Source organism: Apodemus sylvaticus, chromosome 10, assembly GCF_947179515.1.
Source record: "Apodemus sylvaticus chromosome 10, mApoSyl1.1, whole genome shotgun sequence".
In the NCBI taxonomy this organism is placed as follows: domain Eukaryota; kingdom Metazoa; phylum Chordata; class Mammalia; order Rodentia; family Muridae; genus Apodemus; species Apodemus sylvaticus.
This window is the reverse complement of record NC_067481.1, coordinates 25,937,434-25,957,010: the sequence shown is the minus strand read 5'-3', so window position 1 is coordinate 25,957,010 and position 19,577 is coordinate 25,937,434. Positions and strand designations below refer to the sequence as shown.

The window sequence follows — 19,577 nt, the reverse complement described above, 5'->3', positions numbered from 1 at the left end:
AAAAGTCCTACCACTAAGCCACACCCACAGCCCTTCCCAAGTCCCGTTTTCTGTTTTGAAGTGAACGTTTTTTGGGGGTGGGGGAAGCATGTGGAAATGATAGAGTCAATGAATAAATAACTCAAACTTCTTTTTTTTTTTTTTTTTATTCCACACAGAGGGCACAGCCAAGGCTAGGACAAAAGTCATGAGTTCGTGACCCAGCTCTGACCTTCCAGTTTGGGGTGTTTGAGGTAGCAGTTGAGCCTAAAGCCTTGCCCTGTCCTCATAGTCTTAGACTCATGAGGATCTGGAACACAGGTCTCTTCTATGCTATCCCAGCCTGGCTCCTGGCATCCAGAGGTTATCTGAAAAAAACGAGGGCTAACTACTGATCCATTAAGATGGCCCAGAGCACTAGAACTGCTGCTGGCCAGACATGCTGAGGGAAAGTTCAAGAGCCCCTGCACCTGATCAGGGATGGGCTGCTGCCTCAAACCTGTTCTCAAGGGGGACATGAGTCACCTGTCACCATCAGCCACAGTATGATCAACAGAATCAGAGCGGGAGCCGACCACGCTGGCCAGTCCCAGCTGTCCCGTGGCTGCAGTTTCCCAGACCTTCCAAGTGAGGGTCAAGGCCCCATCTCACCCACGGAAGCATAGTCTGAGCACACGCAGATGGAACAGGTAAGTTTTATTTGGACTTCCAACTTGTTCAGAGAGCACTTGGCCCTCTCCCCTCTACAGGCCCCCTTCCCCATGTCCCCTCCCTGGGGAACACTCAGGGTACAATGACATGTCTCTGGAGTCCTTGGCCCCTTCCCTGCTGACATACCCCTCACCCCCTGCACAGAGGAAGGAGGGGTGTGGGGAGGGGGCCTGGAAGATTTGGATCAGAATGGCACATTCGATGGACAGTAGTGTTCACTGCCATCGGCTGGCCAAGGCCCCGGGGAGGCTTGAAGCAAGGGGTGGATTCATAGTGGGCCACAGACTCCCTCAGGAGGCTCCCACCTCAGCCTGGGGCCCCAGCCTCCCACTCCCCTGTCTTTCTGAGGGGACGACTCTGAGGTAGATTTCACAGAGGGAATGGGGTGGGTGGGTATGGGAAAGGGATTAGCTCTTTTGAAATTGATCTCCACAGCACCCAGGGCCCAATCTCAGGTTCTGGCCTGGGAGGAGGGGCTGATGGCACCCACTCAGCAAACACAGGCGGAGTCACACTTGGGCTCTGGGGAGCCTGTGGTGTCAGGAGCTGCAGTGGGAGCAAGGGGTGGAGCATCTGCCTTGGTGATCTGCACCTTAGTGCCAGGGGCTCCTGGAGAGCCCAGGCCTGGGAGGCTGGACTGAGGGTAATGGCCCAGGAGTTCCAGCCTCAAGGCAGCCCCTTTGGGCTGGATCATCCAAGGCCTGCAGGGTCCTCCCACCCCTCTACCACATTCCTGGTTTGCCAGGGTGGGCAGAGGGGGAGAACAGAGCTGGCCTGCAGTGACTAACAAGAAACAAGATGCCTCCTTCCCCAGTACCACGAGCCCCAAGCTGATCAGTCATGAGACAGGCTCTGACACCATATCAAGAGGTCTTTCCTGGAAGAATGCAGCCCGGGAAGGACAGACATTTGGGAAGGGCTGCCAAGGCTCTTGACACCCCCTCCTCTCCCTCCCCTGAGCACTAGACTTCCTCATGGAGACAACCCTGTTGAAGAACAGAAAGGCAGAGAGAGGTGGAGGGTATCTCCTCCTCATCCCAGACCAGATCCCCACTCCCCAGTAGAAACCAGGAAGACGGGGAGAGCCTTGGTCGACCTCCAGGAAAGAGCCAGAGCTGAGTGGTGCCTGGACCAGGGAAGACGGCACACACATTGACTCGGTAGCTAGTGGAGGTATCTGGGGACCGCAAGGGGCAGGGGCCCCCCACGAGATTCATGCAGCATTCAAAGTGAGTGTTTGGGGGGTGATGAGAGAGAGAGAACAGAGAAACAGCCAGTTGTGGGAGAGGGGCCCTAGATCTTGCTGTTCTCCAGGTGGGAGTCAATGTGTTTGACAAGGGCATCATCTGGGTACCCAACAGGGAAACCCAGCTGGCAGAGGGGGCAGCTTCGGATGTCAGAGCCCACCGTCTCCATCAGTAGCTGTGGGAAGAAAATGAAGGCACTTAGAGTCTATCTCACATCTCGCCCGCTCTGTCCTAGGACTCATATCAGGGAGGGCTACAGCATGTAGGAGTCTGGACATCCTTTCTCCAACCCTATCCTCAACATTTGCTGCAGTCTTTAGTCAGCATTCACCACCCTGCCCACGAGGCTTTGAAAGCACGTAAGAGTCCCTGCTCAGTTAGCTAAGGCACATCAGTAATGACGGGAACCAAGACCTCCCTTGGCATGCTTCCGGAGTGACTGAGACACAGTCACCTTAACCCACGTGCAACCCTGATTTCAGTCCTTCCAAGTGGCAAGGGGTAGCTGTGTCACTCAGGAAACGTGTTAATTTAGTGGAAGGCTGGGGCCCTGAAATAAGCTATCCTGCCCGGACAGAAAAGAGCCCAGGCTCTGAGGCTTGGAGGAGGAACTGAACAGTAGGCCTGCCTCTAAGCGGGTCCATGTTCTTCTGTTCCTCTTAGTAGCCCATCCTTTGATCACCAACAATGGCCTGCTTGAGACACACATCCTGAAGACTACTTCAGGACCATCGCCTCTTCCTAAAAACCTGCTAAGGTAATAGCACCATTGTCCTCCTTTTACAGACCACTGAGAAAACTTGAAGGGGGTCCTTCAGACAAAATGGAGTTAGACTCAAAGCCAGGGCTGTCACTTTGAGGACCACACTTTAATAGTGCAGGTGGGGGTGGGGCCTTATTCCCACCAAGCTGGAAAGGAGGAAGGGAAAGGCTAAGCAAGCTAGGATGTCGGCCCTGCCAAAGTGTGAAGATAAGCAATAAGGTGCGACCCAGAGCGAGGCCAGGCAGGCTCTCGCTCTGCATCTTAAGTGACCCAGACTGAGGGAAGCAGTACACTACTCACATTGATGGACGGCCAAGACTGTGCGTGCTCGGCGTGGGCATAGGCGGTGGCCGCGGGGGACTCTGGGATGGGGAAGCCCGCACAGAAGGAAGCGCAGCGGATGGTGCCCGCTTCGGGACTGGGAGGGCTGGCGGGCATGGCCCACTCCTCTTCCTCTGATGGCTGCTTCTCAAAGCGCAGGCGGATGCCCTCGAAGGCTCGACGTGGGCTGAGCGGCCTGCCGGGGCCGTAGAGCTCGCCGCCATAGGCGCGGGGCTTGGGGAGTGTGGCAGCCTCCGCCTGCAGCCAGGAGGGGGAGGCACCAGCGTAGGCCGCCCCCTCCGCCAGCTCCGAGTAGCTGCGACGGCCCTGGAAGCCGGCCTTGGCATGATGGCTGGGCGGCTTGGCATAGGCACGCTCGGCCAGCGTCCTCTCCCCCGGTGGTGGCGGCGGCCGGGGCTGTGGGGCCGGACAGCTGGGTGGCACAGGTGAGCGGCGCTGCGGACTGGGCGACTGGCACGACGGTGGCACCGGCGAGCGGCGCTGTGGGACTGGGGACGGGCAGGACGGCGAGGCGGGCGAGCGGCGCTGCTGGGGCGAAGGGCACGGGGGCACGGGCGAGCGGCGCTGTGCAGCGGGGGACTGGCACGGGGCACAGGGAGGCGGTCGGGCAGGTGGGGAGGGTGAGGGGCACGCAGGGGCCGGGGAGTGAAGTTGCGACAGCGGTGAGTGCCTTTGGCCTGGGAAAGACAAAGCAGGACAGACTTGGGTGGAGAGGCGAACCAGGGGCTTACTAGGGCAATGCCCACCCAAGGGATGGAAGATGACTCCTGGGCCCAGCACCCCTGTTCCCACGGGGCTCAGGCAGTCTCACCTGCGTTGCGGGCCTGTTCCTGTAGCAAAGTCCTTAAGATCCTCCCCTGAAGGGAACTCAACTCCCGAAGCCGACCCAGCTCCTCAGTCAGTTCTGTGTAGGCCAGCGCCAAGTTCACCCTGAGGTCAGAGGGCAAGGGGTGAGGAAGAAAAGGGATGTGGTTCTTAGGCCCTGTCTGTAGAAGAGCCTGCTCTGCCAAACAGCGTTCACACCTAGCCCAGCTGCAGGAATCCTCTGTGCTTTAAGATCCTCCGCCTGACCTAGGGCAAGGATGTAGAATAGAGAGATTCCAAGGGGTCCCTGAACTAAATCCCATTTGGGGGTTGACCATAGCTCATGCAGGTATGTGTGAATGTTTTTCTAATTTTTGCAGAAATTGCGATTCCTAAGAAAGCTGTACTGAGAAGCCAGGAGGTGGAGGCGCACACCTGTAATCCCAGCACTTGGGAGGCAGAGGCAGGTGGATTTCTGAGTTCGAGGCCAGCCTGGTCTACAGAGTGACGCCAAGACAGCCAGGGCTATACAGAGAAACCCTGTCTCAGAAAAAAAAAAAAAAAACTGTACTGAATTTACACTGCACACATACTAGCCCAGGTCCCTGATGACAGGACACACACACACACACACACACACACACACCAGACCCCACACCCTGCTCAGGAGGCAGATGCAGGAGCAGAGGGACGGACAGCCTGGGATACAGATCAGGTTCAAAGTTCGGCTGCTGAAACTGTGCTCTGGAGCTGACACTGAGTAACCAAACGGCTTTGAACCCAATTACAGTAAAGACTCTGGGAGCTAAGCCCACTTCTTAGGGAAAGCAAGGCGTCACTAGCTGTCATCCAGGGAACCCACACCATGTTTGTGAGATGAGTCTTCTGCTCCACCACCTTCACCTCACAAGTCGGGGAAGAAGTCCAGGTATGTCCCACACCAAACTGGGGACTCCTCCAGGGAAGTCTCACTTTTTAGACTGAAGGCAATCCGAGGGCAGCAGTTGTGAGTTCCTAGTCAGACTGGGGGCTTCTGGGGGGCAGGATCACGCTACGCACATAGCAGTGGGAGCCCGGGGTGGGGGGTTCAGGACAGTGCAGTTGTGGAGCGTCAGGTCTGCCCACAAAGCACAGTTGCTATCCTTATCCACCTTCCCTGCTGCATCTCAGGTGACAGATACAGGTCGTCTCCTTCACACCCCGCCTGGGAGATCTCACCTGTCACATTCATTCCCCAGGTCCCCTGCTCCCCTGCTGGCTCCCTTGCCAGGAGCCACCCTAGTTTCCACAGCCCAGTGCCTGGCACTCTCCTTGGAGTGGAAAAAAATAGGAGCTACAAGAAACTGAAGAAGCCCTCAGCTCCGAGTGCTCAGACCCTCTCCAAGACGACAGTGGGCCCTGAGCAAGCCGATACAATCCTCTAGGAGCCCCAGGCCACCCTCGCAAAGACTTCTGAGACCCTGGACAGACTGAGGTGCTCCGGCCTCCTCCTGACAGACCTGTGGGGCATGCCCTTTCTCTGGCATCTCTCCCCACACACCAATGGTTGAATAGGCTACGTACCAGAATGACTCACTGAAAACACTGCCAATTCAGTGGAAAAAAAATCTCAATGTGACAACACAATGTAGAACCTCACACGTGCGTCTAAATACACACCCCGCTTCCTGACTTCCTGGCCACACCTGAGAGGCTTTCCACCATCAGGGCTTGAGGGAGAACAGGTCACAGGTCACGTGAGCAGTAGCACTCGCTGCACTGGGTGAGGAACACTGATTAGGGTCAGGCTCGGTGCTGGGACCTTCATTTGCCTTCACAACTATTCTAAGACGATCCACCTCACAGGTAAGAAAAAGGTACACAGAGGTAAAGCCACTTGGTCAAGTCCTTGACGCTCGGATAGGAACACCATCCTCCCAGATTCCTAAGTCCAGGGTAGAGACATTACTCATATGGCTCCCAGACTTCACAGAAGTGAGAGAAATGAAGGGAGAAAGCAGAAGGGAGGAGAAGAAACCATTGTGTGACGAGTGAAGAAGGCTGGCGGGCATACAAGGACAGGGACGATTCCGGTGCCCGCAGAGCAGCGACTCAAACCCTTGCTCTCAGCCCACTAGGGTGTTCTCCTCAGAGAAGCCAGAGTACCAATAGCAGAGCTGGCAGGAGAGGCCTCCCTCTCCTTTGTGACTTAACCTTTCACCTCCAGTAGTCCAGGGATCTCAGAACCCTCCTGGAGGCACTTGTCTTCACTGTCACTAATAAAACACCGCAAACCAGAAGGCCCGAGACCCGAGCGCCCTCTCCCATACCTCAGAGCCATTTCTGAGCCACACAGACTCCCCCAGGCTCCCCGCATCAGTGCAGGGTGGGTTCAGTAGGGCCAGAACTCAGCTAAGTCATGAGACTGGCTTAAAGACTGGATGAAAGGTGGGGTGAGGGTCTGGCTAGACACAGGGCTGGTAGTTCTTCTGTGGTCAGGGTTATGGACACAGCTGAGGGTCAGGATAAGAGACAGGGATGAACTCAGGCACAGTGCAGTATAGGGCCAGGGACAGAATCAGGTGCGGTGCCTGAGGAGAGAGATGGCAGAGAAAGGGCTGCCCTGGGGTCAGAACCATCACTGGATGCAGACCTGGGAGAAAGGCAGAAACAGCATTCCTAGCCCTCCCAACCCTCCCGTCTTTACCCACGGCTGCCCCTCACTGCCCCAACCACCCCACCCAGCAGGGGAATTTAGGGGCCAAACTTTCCACCCACCCACAGGCACACCCAGCATGAGTCTTCCCGCCTGCCTGCCAGACCCTCAGGGAGGGGACCACAGGCACCAGGCCGTGGAGCGGACTTGAGGTTGCGGGCTGGCGGAGGAGGAAGTCACTTTGCAACAAGCCAGTGCTCCACCACTTCCTTTCCAGAGCCTTGAGCCCTCATGCTCCTCGACCAGCTTCGACTTGTGGTCCCCAGACCTGAGCTCTTCAGGGCAGCTTCTGCCAGGCAGAGCCAGGTGGCTATGTGTCCAGAAGCTTCCCCCCATAGGGTGGGACTGAGCAGCTCACAGTATGGCAGGACCCAAGGTCCCCGGTTTGTCCAGGCCTGTCCCTGCTCACACTAGTTGCATAATTAACAATGTCCCCTTTCACTTTCAAAAGTGATGCAATTTGGTCAACAAATCACATGGTCACCCTCTTATAAAAGCCCTCCTACCTGCAGAACCACCTGAGCAGACAAACAGTGAGCCCGGCCACTCCACTCACTGGGACCTGCCTGGACTGCCTGGCCCTGGTTCCTCAACTTCTTATGCCTCATCTTTATGAGAGTAAGATGAAGCTTTGTAGAGATAGCACCTCACTTTGGGTCCAGTCTAGACAGACAGGTGTGGATGACAAAGCCCACGTTAGGGTTTCGGCCTTTAAGGTACTGGATTAAGATTTAGTATGTTGGATGTAGTAGCTCATGCCTATAATCCAAGCACTTGGGAGGAAGAAGCAGGAGGACCACCCTAAGTTAAAGGCCAGCAAGGCTACATGGTGATATACTATCTCAAAAAAAAGACATAAGTGCCAGGTATGGTGGTACATGCCTTCAATCCCAGCAGAGGCAGGCGCATCTCTGTGAGTTCCAGTACTGCCAGAGGTAAATAGTATGACCCTGTCTCAAAATAAATAAATGAATAAAATAAAATAAATAAAAAACCCAACTGGCAGCACACTCTGTAATGTTTGAACTTGGGAGGTAGACCAGGGAGGGGAGGGGACAAGGATTTAAAGGTGTCCTCAGCTATGTAACAAGTTCAAAACTACGTGAACCTGTCTTAAAGAACAAAAACCAAACCAAAACTCTGACAAAGAACAACAAAAACCACTTAGTGATGAGCGATAAGGTACGTATGTCTCTACAGGGAAAGAGGAGCCAGTCTCAGCTCCGGGCTGGTGGCAGCTGTGCACAGGGTGGAAATGCCCTCCAAACCCACAGTCCGCCAGACCAGCAGAGCCCCTGCCCACCCTCAGGGTACCCTGCGGCTCAAGTGCTAAGAGGTGAGTTCTTTGTGCTCTGGGCCTGAGGAGACTTACAGGAAAGGAAGTAGGGAGGGTGAGAAGCCCAGAGGAGGCGGCCCTGGGCTCACGGCTTGGGGGGGGGGGCAGGAGGCTAAGCTCGGGGTACACGGGGGTCTCCGACTTCCGTCCTGACCCACCCCACACTGCCCTTGACCTCTGTGCAGAGTTTCCATCCTCTCTCTTCTGAGTTCACACTTCCCCACCACTAACCACAGCCCACGCAGAGGCTTGTGGGTGGAGAGAGGGGGGTGGGAGGAGTGGGCGGAAAAGGCCCAAGGTTGCAACCTTGAGCCCCCCACACTAGGAAGAAAGGGCTGTAATTCATGATTTCCCCCTCATTACCCATAGCGGACCTCGTCTTTTCATTGGGCCCCTCGCCAGTAAGACTCTGCCTTCCAGAGACACTACCTACTTGGAACCCTTTCTAAAATACCTCTATTCCCCAGCACTTGCCATGCTTTCAACGGCCCCACCCAGGAATCCACAGGCCCAGAGGGGAGGGGACCAGGGGCATCCTCCCTCCATATGCCATCTTGACTGGGACCTTCCTGGGTCCTTTTCTTCCCTGAAGTCCTCCCAAGTTCAGTGAACTCCACTGCTGCCCCCTCCCTCCTCATTGCCTTCCTCTGTGGCCATTTGGCTCCCTGGGCCGAGCTATGACCACCAGGAAGCAAGCTACCCACTAGAATCTTACCCACAGGCTGGAGGATGCCAGCCTGGTGTGTCTGACCTGATGTCAGTCCTGCTTGCTGGAAATGACTGGTGGTTAGAGTTTGTAGGCCAGGAGCTGAGACCGAGGGACTGATGCTGCCCCCAAGGCCTGCTCCTCAGCACAGGCGGCACAGGGTGGGGTTCACACAGGCAAGACTGTGGAAGGGGCGGCTTTAATGCAGGACCAGTGCAATCACGTTGGCGGCTCCAGCAGCCAAGCTGAGGCTGAAGGAACCTTTCAAGATGGGAAGATTTATACCCAGAGGCAGGCTGAACTCAGAAGCTGTTCCCCCCCACCCCAGGTAATCGGGTGCCTGCATTTCATTCCCAGGAAAGCCATCAATAACATTTCCACCGATCCAGAGTCAGCGGAGGTAAACGGAAGAGGAGGGCTGCTGATCCCTGATCCCGGGAGCTGGGGAGAGGTGACGGAGACCTCTTTAGGTGGGAGGATGGGAAGGAGCCCCAGGGAACTGCCTATTACCAAAAAGGCTGACTTGATAAGAAAATAAAGCTACCAGGAGAGCAAGGATTTCCTGTGAGAACTGATTCTGCCACGCCCGCTGGGGCTGTCCAGAAGCTAGGGCTAAAGGAAGGAAAGAGCAGCCGGGCCTGCTAGGCTGACAGAGATCCAGGGACCGCACACAAGTCTGGGAAGAGCCCACCATGCCACGGGAGAATTGCTTCAGCCAGCTCCCTCGGGTTGGGAGGGAAGGGACTGGTTTGTCCAGAAGAAGCAATGTGAGTGACAGCGCTTCTGGGATGGTGTCTCCCATCCCTCGTCCCTCACCACACACACACACACACACACACACACACACGCCCCTGGCTCCCGAGGATCCTCCCCTTCTACCCTGTCCCAAGGTTTACTTCACCCTCTCCTTTCACATCTGGCAGCAATGGCTGACTGACTCCTGAGCCCCAGAGGGGACTCCAGGGTCCAGAGAGACAAAGGCTAAGCCAAGAAGGCAGAGTTTCCCCAGCCCAGGCAGAGTTCCCGGGATCAAAGCCATGTGTCAGCCCTGTGATTTCCATTAAGCATGCGTTCGTCCCTGGGGGCTGGAGAGATGGCTCAGTGGTTAAGAGCACTGACTGCTCTTCCAAAGGTCCTGAGTTCAAATCCTAGCAACCACATGGTGACTCACAACCATCTGTTATAAGATCTGATGCCCTCTTCTGGTGTGTCTGAAGACAGCTACAGTGTACTTACATATAATAAATAAATAAATCTTTAAAAAACCAAAAGAGCATGCATTTGTGTGTGTGTGTGTGTGTGTGTGTGTGAGTGACTTTCACTATAAGAAGGAGTTGGATCACTGATCCCTAAGGGTGCCTTTGGTATAACTTCTGGAATGAGCAAGAATCCACATCCTGTCGGTATGTGCATGTTCCAGGCTTGAACATAGGGCCCTCAGTGGTCCCAGAGCCCCAGCCACAGCTAGCGGTGGATCCTTTCCACCAATCTCCTTCCCAACCTCCACAAACCTAGCTGAGGGGGGGGGGTCTCCTCATCAGTCCCACAAACTGGGTTCTCACCCTCTCAGCTGCCACAGCTCCACCCAGGTCCTCACCCCACTGAGGGGAAGAAGCAAGGGGTCCCCCTGGCTTGCCAGAAACTGATAGGATGCTGAGGAAACCTGTTGGAAGGGAGGGCCCTTGGGATCCTGGGAACTGGTTATGCTGTGTGATGGAAGGTTAGCACCTCCCTCTCTGAGCCTCAGTGTTCTCTGGTAAGGAATGTATGAAGCCCGTATGTATCACTTGCTTCCTCTCCTGGAGAGGAGCTAAGCAGTTTCTCAGAGTGGGTGAGGACAGGCACTGAGCAGCTGTGAGAGTCGCTGACGCCATTACTGCTCACCCATCTGAAGGCCCCGCCGTCACGTTCCCCACAGACGCAGCTATTCTCTACCCATCTCAAGGACCCCTCACTTCAAATAAACAGACGAGGCAGGTCAAATCCTAAATGAGGGAGACCACCTCCCTGCTCACAGGTCAGAGTGGGTAACCTGGCCTGCTAAGTTTCGTTTCTAGTGCGTAAACTCAGTACAGAGAACACAGAGCAGGGCGGCAGTGCCACTGAACACATCCCCCTCCCCGCGTGTGGAGAAGAGATGGGCCTGGTCCAGAACCAGAATACTTCAGAGCCCCTCCCCATTTCCTGTAACAGGGGCAGAGTGGCAAGCAACCCAGGCGCCACACCCCAAGACCTCAGAAGAGAGGTCACTGAGATCATGTGGACAGATGGAGAGCCAACGATGGAGACCTGGGGAGGTCCCCTAGCATATGGGGTTGAGAGGGCAAGGGCTAGATATGACTTACTGATCATCCCCAACTCTCTTTACCCAAGCCATGTCACACTCCGACTGGTTGGAGGCCAGATCCTGAGGAGAAAAGCAAGAGGTCAGAGCGCCTCCCCTCGCCTCGCCTCGCCTCTGTCCCGCCCCTTCTCGGCTGCTGTGTGCCCCTTACCTGGGCCCGGGTCTCCTGTAGCTGCTTCAGCTCTCCCTGAAGTCGCTCACACTCCGCCTGGAGTTGCTCCTCCCGGAGCTGAGCTCCCCGGGCCTCTCCCTGCGCAGCCTCCAGCGCCTCTTCCAGGCGTCTCCGCTCCAGCTCACTCACACTCACACTCACACTCGCAGGGCCAGGCCAACCTGCTGTCAGGAGACAAGATGATGCCAGGTAGGCGCTAGCTGGCCCCACCAACTCCCAGGTCCGTACAAAGTGAAACTGCTGGGGCAGGGACTCAGCCCAAGGCACTGAGAGGAGCCAGAAAGACAAACACCCAAGGACCAGATACTATTACAAGGGAAATCCGGATGGCCTTGTCGCAGATAGTGGAGGAGAAATAAGGATGCAGTCAGGAACATCCTCAGGAGCCTCTACCAGTCACAGCCTAGGGGGACCCTGAGTGGGCACGCCCTCTGCTGGCACACCTGAGAATTGCATGATCTAGGCGGCCAAGGGATGTCAGTGGGAGAACTTGTGAAAGTGTAGCTGCTGTGGAGGAACAGTTGGAGGGGAGAATGGAATAGTTATGCATACAGTTAAGATACTGAAGACACCAGCCTGGTGTAGTGTTACATGATTGCAGTCGCAGCACTGGGGAGACAGAATAAGGAGTATGACTCCAAGTTCAGGGACAGCCTAGCGTACACAGTAAATAGCAGACCAACTGGGGCTGTGTAGTGAGACCTTATCTTTAACCAAGCAACCAAACAAACAAACAAATAATAGGAAGAAAAGAAAGGAAGAAAATAGAAAGAAAGAAACAAAGAAACATATTGCAATGAGGCTTTAGGAAGCCAGAGGTGTCCAGGCACACTGAAATGGTTACAGTTAGAGACAGGGAGAGCGGGACGGTAGGAGCCATTGAGATCTATCTCACCATGACCCAAGGCAGGTCCCCCTCTCAGAGCCAGATAGTGCAGGTCCAGGTCAGGACAGGCTGTGGCAGGAACAGCTGGGGGGCTCAGGCTGGAGAAAGCTGCATCCCGGAGGCCTTGCTGTTGCTGCAGCTGTTTCTCCAAACCACAGATCTGCCGTAGGTGGGTCTCCACCAGGGCCCGCTGCAGGGAAAGACAGAGGGCCAGGGGTCTATAGAGGGCCAGGAGAGTCCCCCGGCTGGGCAGTCATCACTCTCCAGACTGGAGCACAGACAGCTGGAGTGTCCCACACTCACACTCCACGTGGTCACAGGTGTGAGGGCTCCTCTCCCAGCACCTGCAATGCAGATGTTTCTGGCTGCTGTTGCTGGCAAGGTCAGAACCAAACCTCCTCTGGTCTTGTCACGCAGGGACGTTTTTGCAAACACTGGGCTCCGGGTCCAGCTGCCCCACACCCTCCCTCTCCTTCTCCCTCGGGATGTAACTTGCGTTTGCATACAGGACTTAAGCACTTCTAGGCTTTGTGTAACTCCGGTATAAAATGGGGATGGCAGTACCACGCCTACCTCTTTGATTGTTGTGAGAGCTAAAATGAGTAAGTGTGTGTGGAGGGATAGGAACGGTGTCTGGCATACAGAGAATTCCAAGCAAACGCTCCTGACTATAAAAGGAAAACCGTTTTACACTAATGTCCCATTGCCCTCCTAGCAGCTAAATGAGATGGCTTACCATTTTCTCTGCTTTTCATCAAGGATGAAATCTAAATAACTTGACCAAGTTGGTCACAGCCAGGAGTTGACAGAGCCACCTGCCACATGGTGACTCTTGTCACGCTTGTGCTGGGAACTATGTAGTGCTCTGGGCACCTTTCGTGTCACTCACACCCTCTCCCAGACACTATACTGTAGGTACAGGGTTGATGGAGTGTGCGAGCCAAATACACACACACAACATCCTAGCACTGCATAGCCCAGGGTACAGTCGCCCATGACCAGGGTGATACGACTGTGTCATTCACACGGCAAAGCAGGCATTCACAGACAGGGATGAGTAGATACAGGGAGTGTGTACACAGCAGGGTGTGTGTGACACACGGGGCAGCACACACTCGCAGGGTTGGAATGCTCGGAGAGAATCGCACATGTCAGGTACCTCACCCCCACTCCCTGGGCCTCACCATCTCCCCCAGCTCTGTCTCCAAGTCGCTTTTCTCCACACACAGTTTCTCGTAAGCCTGGATCATCTCCCCGAGCTGTTCCTCCTGCTCCTTGTTCTTCTGCAACTGGGTAGGCCCGGAGAGGTGCGCCAGGGTCAGGGCCATCCTTGACAGGGAGCAGAGGGGCTCCCCAACTTCCCCAACCCTATTCCCAATAGAAATGGGAAGTGCTGAACCTGAATTAGGGAGGGTTGGGGCAAGGTGATGGAAGCAGAAGGACTAAGGGAGCTGGGCTGGCTGGGAAGCTAACCCAGGGCTTACCTCGTGTTGGAACTGGTTGAGCTGCTGCTGCAGACTGACCTTCTCCACCTCCAGCAGGGAGCCATCCTTGATTTCATACAGAGGGAAGCCATGCTCCTCTCCAAAGTCGGTGATCAGCGGATACTGTGGGAGGGCAGTCCTCAGAGAAGCCTGGCTTCCCATCCCATGACCACTCTGTGCCGGAACCAGAACCCCACTCCCAGCTTGGGAGACTCCTCTCCCTGTCCTCCCCAATGGACCCACCACTCCAGAGCTGAGCTGCTCCTCCACCCCTGAGACTGGCTGCAGGAGTTCCTCATACCCAGAGCAGCCACTTCTTCAAGGCCCAGCCTCCAGCTCTGGCCTCCTCCTCGGACCCTTGGGATCTTTTCGGCACCCTCCCACCCTAGCAGCAGGACCATACAACTCTCCATCGCATATAGGTTCTGACCTTGATCTCATAGACTTTGAGGCGACGGCGGAGGGTGGCGTTCTCTCTCTCCAGGCCTCCTAGCCGCTCCTTGATATCTCCATAGGCTGTGATAAGAGCGAAGTGGGAGGCAGAACACATGTCCCCTTCCAGGGACGGGTCTCCAGGACCATCCAGCCACACCTCACTGGGCCCCAAGGCCTCTTGGGTCAGGATGCTGATGTCATCTTCAAACATGGACTCCATGGTAAGGGGTTCAGGCCACACCGGGCCTCCTGGGAAAGCAGGAACAGAGTAAAGAGGACCACCTGCTGTTTGTCCCCAACTCTTCCATGCTTATTTGAGGAACCTGTGGTAGCTGTAAAGCTTCGGCTGGAAGACAGATCTCACCTCTCTACCTCTACCTCTCTCTCTCTCTCCTGCCCTATCCTCTGCTGTGACTGCTTATAGGGGAAGGAGATGGAACCAGATAGATCTCTTGAGTGGAGTCGGGGGACAAATGACAAATGATAAACAGGGCCAAGGGAACCCAGAGAGACCTGTGACCGGGAAGGCTGCTGTACCAGTACTGGCACAGCCCAGAACCTGCCCGGACTACTCGGCTTGTTCTCCTCCCCAGATCTCCCTTTTCCCCCAAGTACCTCGACAGCCGCCAAGATTCCCATCCCAGGCCTCTGTCGCCTGCTCCTAAGGAAGGCCTGTGCTTCTGGCCGGCCAGTCCCGCCAGTCAGCCTGGCCTCTGCGGCCCCCGCCCAACTTCCTCCCGCAGGATCCCAGAGTTCAGGAAAAGGAAGTGCCTCCCCAAGTGCACCGGGGCTGTGGCAACTGTCCAGGCGCAGACCTACAGGAAGTCCTTGGCTGAGTGTCAGAGGCAGCAAACTGGGCGAGGGGGCCCAGGGGAAGCGAGACCATCAAGGGAGACTCCAGCTTGTCCTATTGAGCCTGCACTCGGGGAAATGGGGCGCCCTGGGAAGGGGGCAGGAATGACTCAGGGCTCCCAAAACGAGTAGGCAGCGAGGGGGTGCGTGTGTACTTCTCCCGGCCCTGTTTATGAATGTGTGGCTGCGACTGGCATGTGGGGGGGAGTGTGTGTCTGTGAATGAGTGTAGGTGTGCCGCCGTCAATGAGCGCTTTTGCGGGGCGGAGGACCGGGGTCAGCGCGGAGTTCGGGAGCGACCAGAGGTTGTGTGTGCGCGTGTGAGCACGCGTGCGTGAGCGTGTGGGTAGGGTGGGCACGTTCGGGCCGAGTGTCACGTGAGGCACTATGGGAATGTCCGAGGTGTGTGTGCGCGCGCTGGAGCGTGTGTGCGCCTCGGCGAGGGGGCTCAGTCCGAAGGCGCGAGTTCCGACAGTGCAGGCCTCGGCCCCCTCCCCCCTCCCAGCCTCGGCTAAGTGCCGGAGGGACAGACGCGTGTGACAGGTCTGAGTAAGGAGCGTGTGCGCGTGTTTGCAGGGCTGGCCCCACCTTTAACCCTTTCTTGCCCACGCCATCCCCCTCCCCCTACTCCGCCGGCCAGCGCTCACTACACACCCCACCCCCACCCCTGCCTACGACTTCGGGCCACCCCCACTCGAGGACTCCGTGTCCCCACACACCCCGGCCGTGCAACCCAAGCTGCCTTCCTCCGCATCCTGGGGCCGCTCGCCGAGCGCCCGCGCAGGCTCCTGGGGAGGGGGCGCCCGTCCCGGCCAGGCGCCTCCGGCGGTCCCTTTAAGAGCGGCTCTTTAAACCCCTCGGGCTCGGCCGACAGAAATTGACGCCCCTCCCCTCTGTGGGGCAGAGACCGCGCAGCCCCCTCCCCCACCGCGGCCGGGCCCCGGGCGGGCTACTGAGCAGCGGCGGCCCGGCCGGCCGCGAGCTGCGGGCAGCGGCGCAGGACCCTTGCCTGCTCTGCTCCCAAGCGAAGCGCCTGCCCACCTGCGCCCGGCCCCGGCCTCCCGCGCCCCGAGCCGCCCCGGTCCGCCGCGCCCCTCCCCCTCCCCCGGTCCGGGCCCCAGCCCGCACTCACGGCTGCCGCGGGCTCCTGCTCGCAGTCGCAGCGCACCCCTCCGCCGGCTCCCTCCCCTGACCGGCCCCGGCGCCCCCACCCCCTGGCACCGCGCGCCGCTCCGCGCCCTGCCGCCGCCGCCGGGTCTCTCCCCACCCCCTCCCCTCCCCTCCCGGCCCCCTCCCTCCCTCCCGCTCGCCCGCCCGCCCCGCTCCTCCTCCGCCGCCGCCGTCTCCTCCGCCTCCTCCTCCCCGGCTGCTCTGGGTCTCTGGAGCTGGGCTGGCGCCCGGGACCCCGCGGTTGCCACCACCACGTGGCGAGGGGCGGCGGCCCCCGCGGTGCGGCCCGGCTGAGGCTGGCAGCGCGCCTGGCGCCCACCAGTTCCCCGCCGCGCGGCCTCCCCTCCCTGCCGACCGACCGGCGCAGTGTCTGCGGACTGTGTGCTGGGGCGCCTCGGGGCAGGACTTGGGGTTGCACATTTTCGGAAGAAGTGGAGCTGTTTATTTGGGGGAAAATATTTTTATTTTTTATTGGTCTTCAAAGAAACATCACTAGACTATGTACTCTTTGCTCTCGTAGGAAGGGGCATCGATCTGATCTATCCATTTGAACACAGAGACATTAGAGTTAAATCTAACTTTGAAAGTGAGAGTGAACTAAGGAGATAAAATGTTCATTTGGGAAGACGGACAGCCCTCCCAAGCCCTTTATAGATGCTCCCAGAGGCCAGAAAGATGAAGAAACATCATACCTCGCCCTTTACACAAAGATTTGAGCACTTGCCAAGCTGCCAGGGAAAAGATAAGTCTTTTTGCCACGTTCCCACTGTGTGACCTTGGGCAAGTTACTTCACCCCTGACTTAGACAGGAGATCATTCCCGACAGGCCACCCCAATGGGGAAAGAATAGGGATCAGACGCCAAGGTGCCCCGAGAGTGCTGGGGAGATGTTAATGAGTCATTTTCATTCCCCGGTGGATTAAGAACCGTGGACAGAGGCAAAACCAGCCTGACTCTGCTGGGAGAGCGCCAGAGGAAAGCTGAGAGCCCTTGCCTTGCGAGGGAGGTAGATGTGAACTCTGCAGGCCAGGCATAAGCTAGGGAAGGGGCTCTGATGGGGTCGGTATTTAGTTAGTAAGATGTCCACGGGACCCGAGTCCACCTTTCTGGCTTCTAGCAGAGTACTTCGAAACTCGAAACGGGAAGGATGAAAGAAAAGGTCTCTTGTTCTGTGTGAGCTTTGAGAAACAAGGGCAGTTGTCATCTTCTCCACTGTAGAGAAACATGCTAGGCTGAGGTAAGCTGTTCCTCCCAGGATGACCAGCCCCAGTCTTGGACACTCTTCAAAGGAGGGGATTCTCACTGGCTCGGCCTCCTGCTGGCCTGCTCCCTTTTATAGTCCAGAACACAAAGGAAAACCAGCTATTTGCTGGCCAAGCAAGCACCAACTTTCTTAGACCATATAGGATGACCCATCTATCCTGTAGCTGTGAAGGCAAGCTGATTGGAACATAGGTCATCCAACTCGGTAGACCCACGGGCAACGTAGGTGTGCTTTCCCTTGAGGCTCCAGAATTTCTCTTGTGAAGTAAGAACATGCAAAGCTTGAGGCCAGGTCAGGTGTGGAGTCATCTCCACAACTCCTGTGAGCTGTAAACTTGACCATGGCAAGCTCTCCCTCGATGGGAAGGACAGTGCGTGGGTCTAGGTGCCCTCTGAGTACGCTCTCCAGGATGAGTCAGCCCCTGCCTGCAGCCTGGGTCGCCTGCTACCGTAGAGCCAGCTGGTTCTGTCCTAGGCTCTATGTGACTGGTGACAAAAGCTCAAAAGAATTAGCTGACTGAAAACCTGCCCCTAAGTCTGGCCCTGACTCCAGCATATTCTAGGACAAGAGCTCATCCCAGCTCATGGTCAATAAAAATGTACAATTATTTATAATATCTTTGAACATATTTTGAGACATAGTTTCACTCTGTAGCATCAAATGAAAAGCAATCTTCAGCCGGGTGGTGGAGGCGCACGCCTGTAATCCCAGCACTCTGGGAGGCAGAGGCAGGCAGATTTCTGAGTTCGAGGCCAGCCTGGTCTACAGAGTGAGTTCCAGGACAGCCAGGGCTATACAGAGAAACCCTGTCTCCAAAAAACAAACAAACAAACAAACAAACAAACAAAAAACAAGAAAAAGAAAAGTAATCTTCTTGTTTCAGCTTACTTTGTCAGGGAAAGGATTGTCTGACTTTTAACAAAAATTTCTCAAACATCCATGACATACTGCATACTGAATACACAGTAAGAAGTGTGCTCTTTTTTGCTCTCATGGGCCTTTTTTTTTTTTTTTTTTTTTTTTTTTTTTTTTTTTTTTTGAGACAGGATTTCTCTGTGTGGCCCTGGCTGTCCTGGAACTTACTCTGTAGACCAGGCTGGCCTCAAACTCAGAGATCCACCTGCCTCTGCCTCCCAGAGTGCTGGGATTACAGGCGTGCACCACCACCGCCTGGCTGTTCTCATGGAACTTAAAATCTGGTAGAAGAATTACAAAGAAAGAGGAGAGAGAGAGAGAGAGAGAGAGAGAGAGAGAGAGAAGAAAGGAATTAGTAATTAAAACAAGTTGGCCAGGTACATTTGGGAGCCAGAAGCAGGCAGGTGTCTGAGTACAAGGCCAGTCTGGTGTATAGAGTGAATTCCAGCATGGCCTGAGCTACACAGAGAAGCCCTATCTTGGAAAAAGAAAAAGCTGAAGGCTGGGTGTGGCCATGCTTGCTTTTGATCCCAGCACCTGGGAAGCAGAAGCAGTCAGATTTAAGAAGCTGAGTGTGGTGGCCTCCACCTGTAATTCCAATACTGGGGAGGTGGTGGGCTATGTGGTAAAGTCTCAAAAAGCAGGGGCTGAGAGAGCAGTCAGCGATAGATAGGGTTCTTTCTGAGTGAATGTAAGCCGTGGGGTGTGGCTTCAGGGTTGTCTAGGAAGAGCTGCAGATGACATGGCCTTTGAGGTAAACCCTGGGGGATCAGAAGGCATGTTCTGAATTATTGAGTGAATAGAGGAATGAAACTATGAGACTTTAGGTACTTCACTTCTCTGAGAAAGCTGGGTTTTGTCTAAGTCTTTCTAGGAACCATGAAACCATCTAGGCTCATCCTAACGAGGGGACAGAAGGGGAGCACCAGGGGGATGGAAAGGGTAGGGAGGAGGAGTTAGATAGAAGAGGGAGTCGTGTTGGGCACTAGTCAGTCTGTGAAACCTTCCTAACTGATCTTCTCAGATACAGCAAGAGAGGGAGGCAGTGGTGTAGCAGAGGCTTGGCAGGTAACCCTCCTGGAAACCATCAGAGAGAGCCTGTCTCCCACTCCCATGACTCCTTATTTGGAGAAAGACTCTTGTCTTTCCTGTCCCATTCTTGCCTGAAAAGGAGGAGGAGGAGGAAGCAGCATTAGACTGAATCAAACCAGATGTCTCAAATAGCTGGCGGGCAAAACTGATTAGATGTATGTGACAGTGCCACCTTTGATGCCTCACATCCAGGCCTCAGGAAGTCAGGGATACTGTGGAACCATCCTGGGTAGCTGCTGGGTCCCTCTGGACAGAGGTGAGGTCAGTGGGGGAAAGCAATTCCTGCACTAACTTCCTGTTCTTTCAGAGATTCAAAATGCTCTGCACCTCAGAGCAGCCATGGACTCTGGGACAGAGCTTTCCGGGGGGAGACCTGGTACG

The 19,577-nt window shown here is 55.9% G+C and overlaps 1 protein-coding gene across 4 annotated transcripts; it reads right to left on the bottom strand.

Annotated features, from left to right (window-relative positions):
• Positions 1–660: 660 nt before the first annotated feature.
• Positions 661–15,974, bottom strand: Tbkbp1 (TBK1 binding protein 1). Of its 4 annotated transcripts, none has more exons than XM_052195435.1 (10): positions 15,888–15,974; positions 13,900–14,153; positions 13,470–13,592; positions 13,170–13,274; positions 11,995–12,175; positions 11,079–11,263; positions 10,929–10,990; positions 3,854–3,972; positions 3,001–3,719; positions 661–2,112 (listed from the first exon to the last, which is right to left on the bottom strand). In XM_052195435.1, exons 2-10 carry the CDS (start codon positions 14,122–14,124, stop codon positions 1,984–1,986), a joined length of 1,848 nt encoding a protein of 615 aa, XP_052051395.1. In that variant the 5' UTR covers positions 14,125–14,153; positions 15,888–15,974; the 3' UTR covers positions 661–1,983. The 4 variants fall into 4 exon arrangements, with proteins under 4 accessions (XP_052051395.1, XP_052051396.1, XP_052051397.1 ...); XM_052195436.1 differs by lacking the exon at positions 15,888–15,974 and adding an exon at positions 15,475–15,635; XM_052195437.1 differs by lacking the exon at positions 15,888–15,974 and adding an exon at positions 14,520–15,339 and having other exon boundaries at positions 11,079–11,260.
• Between the last annotated feature and the right edge of the window lie 3,603 nt (positions 15,975–19,577).

What these genes read in the sequence shown, in the direction of transcription:
- Tbkbp1 (XM_052195435.1), bottom strand. Translation starts at nt 14,124, where the DNA reads ATGGAGTCCATGTTTGAAGATGACATCAGCATCCTGACCCAAGAGGCC. An exon ending in AGACAGAGCTGGGGGAGATG is followed by an intron (nt 12,176 to 13,169) that starts GTGAGGCCCAGG and finishes CTTTCCCTGCAG; the next exon opens with CGGGCCCTGGTGGAGACCCA. An exon ending in AAGAGAGTTGGGGATGATCA is followed by an intron (nt 3,973 to 10,928) that starts GTAAGTCATATC and finishes CTCTGACCTCAG; the next exon opens with GGTGAACTTGGCGCTGGCCT.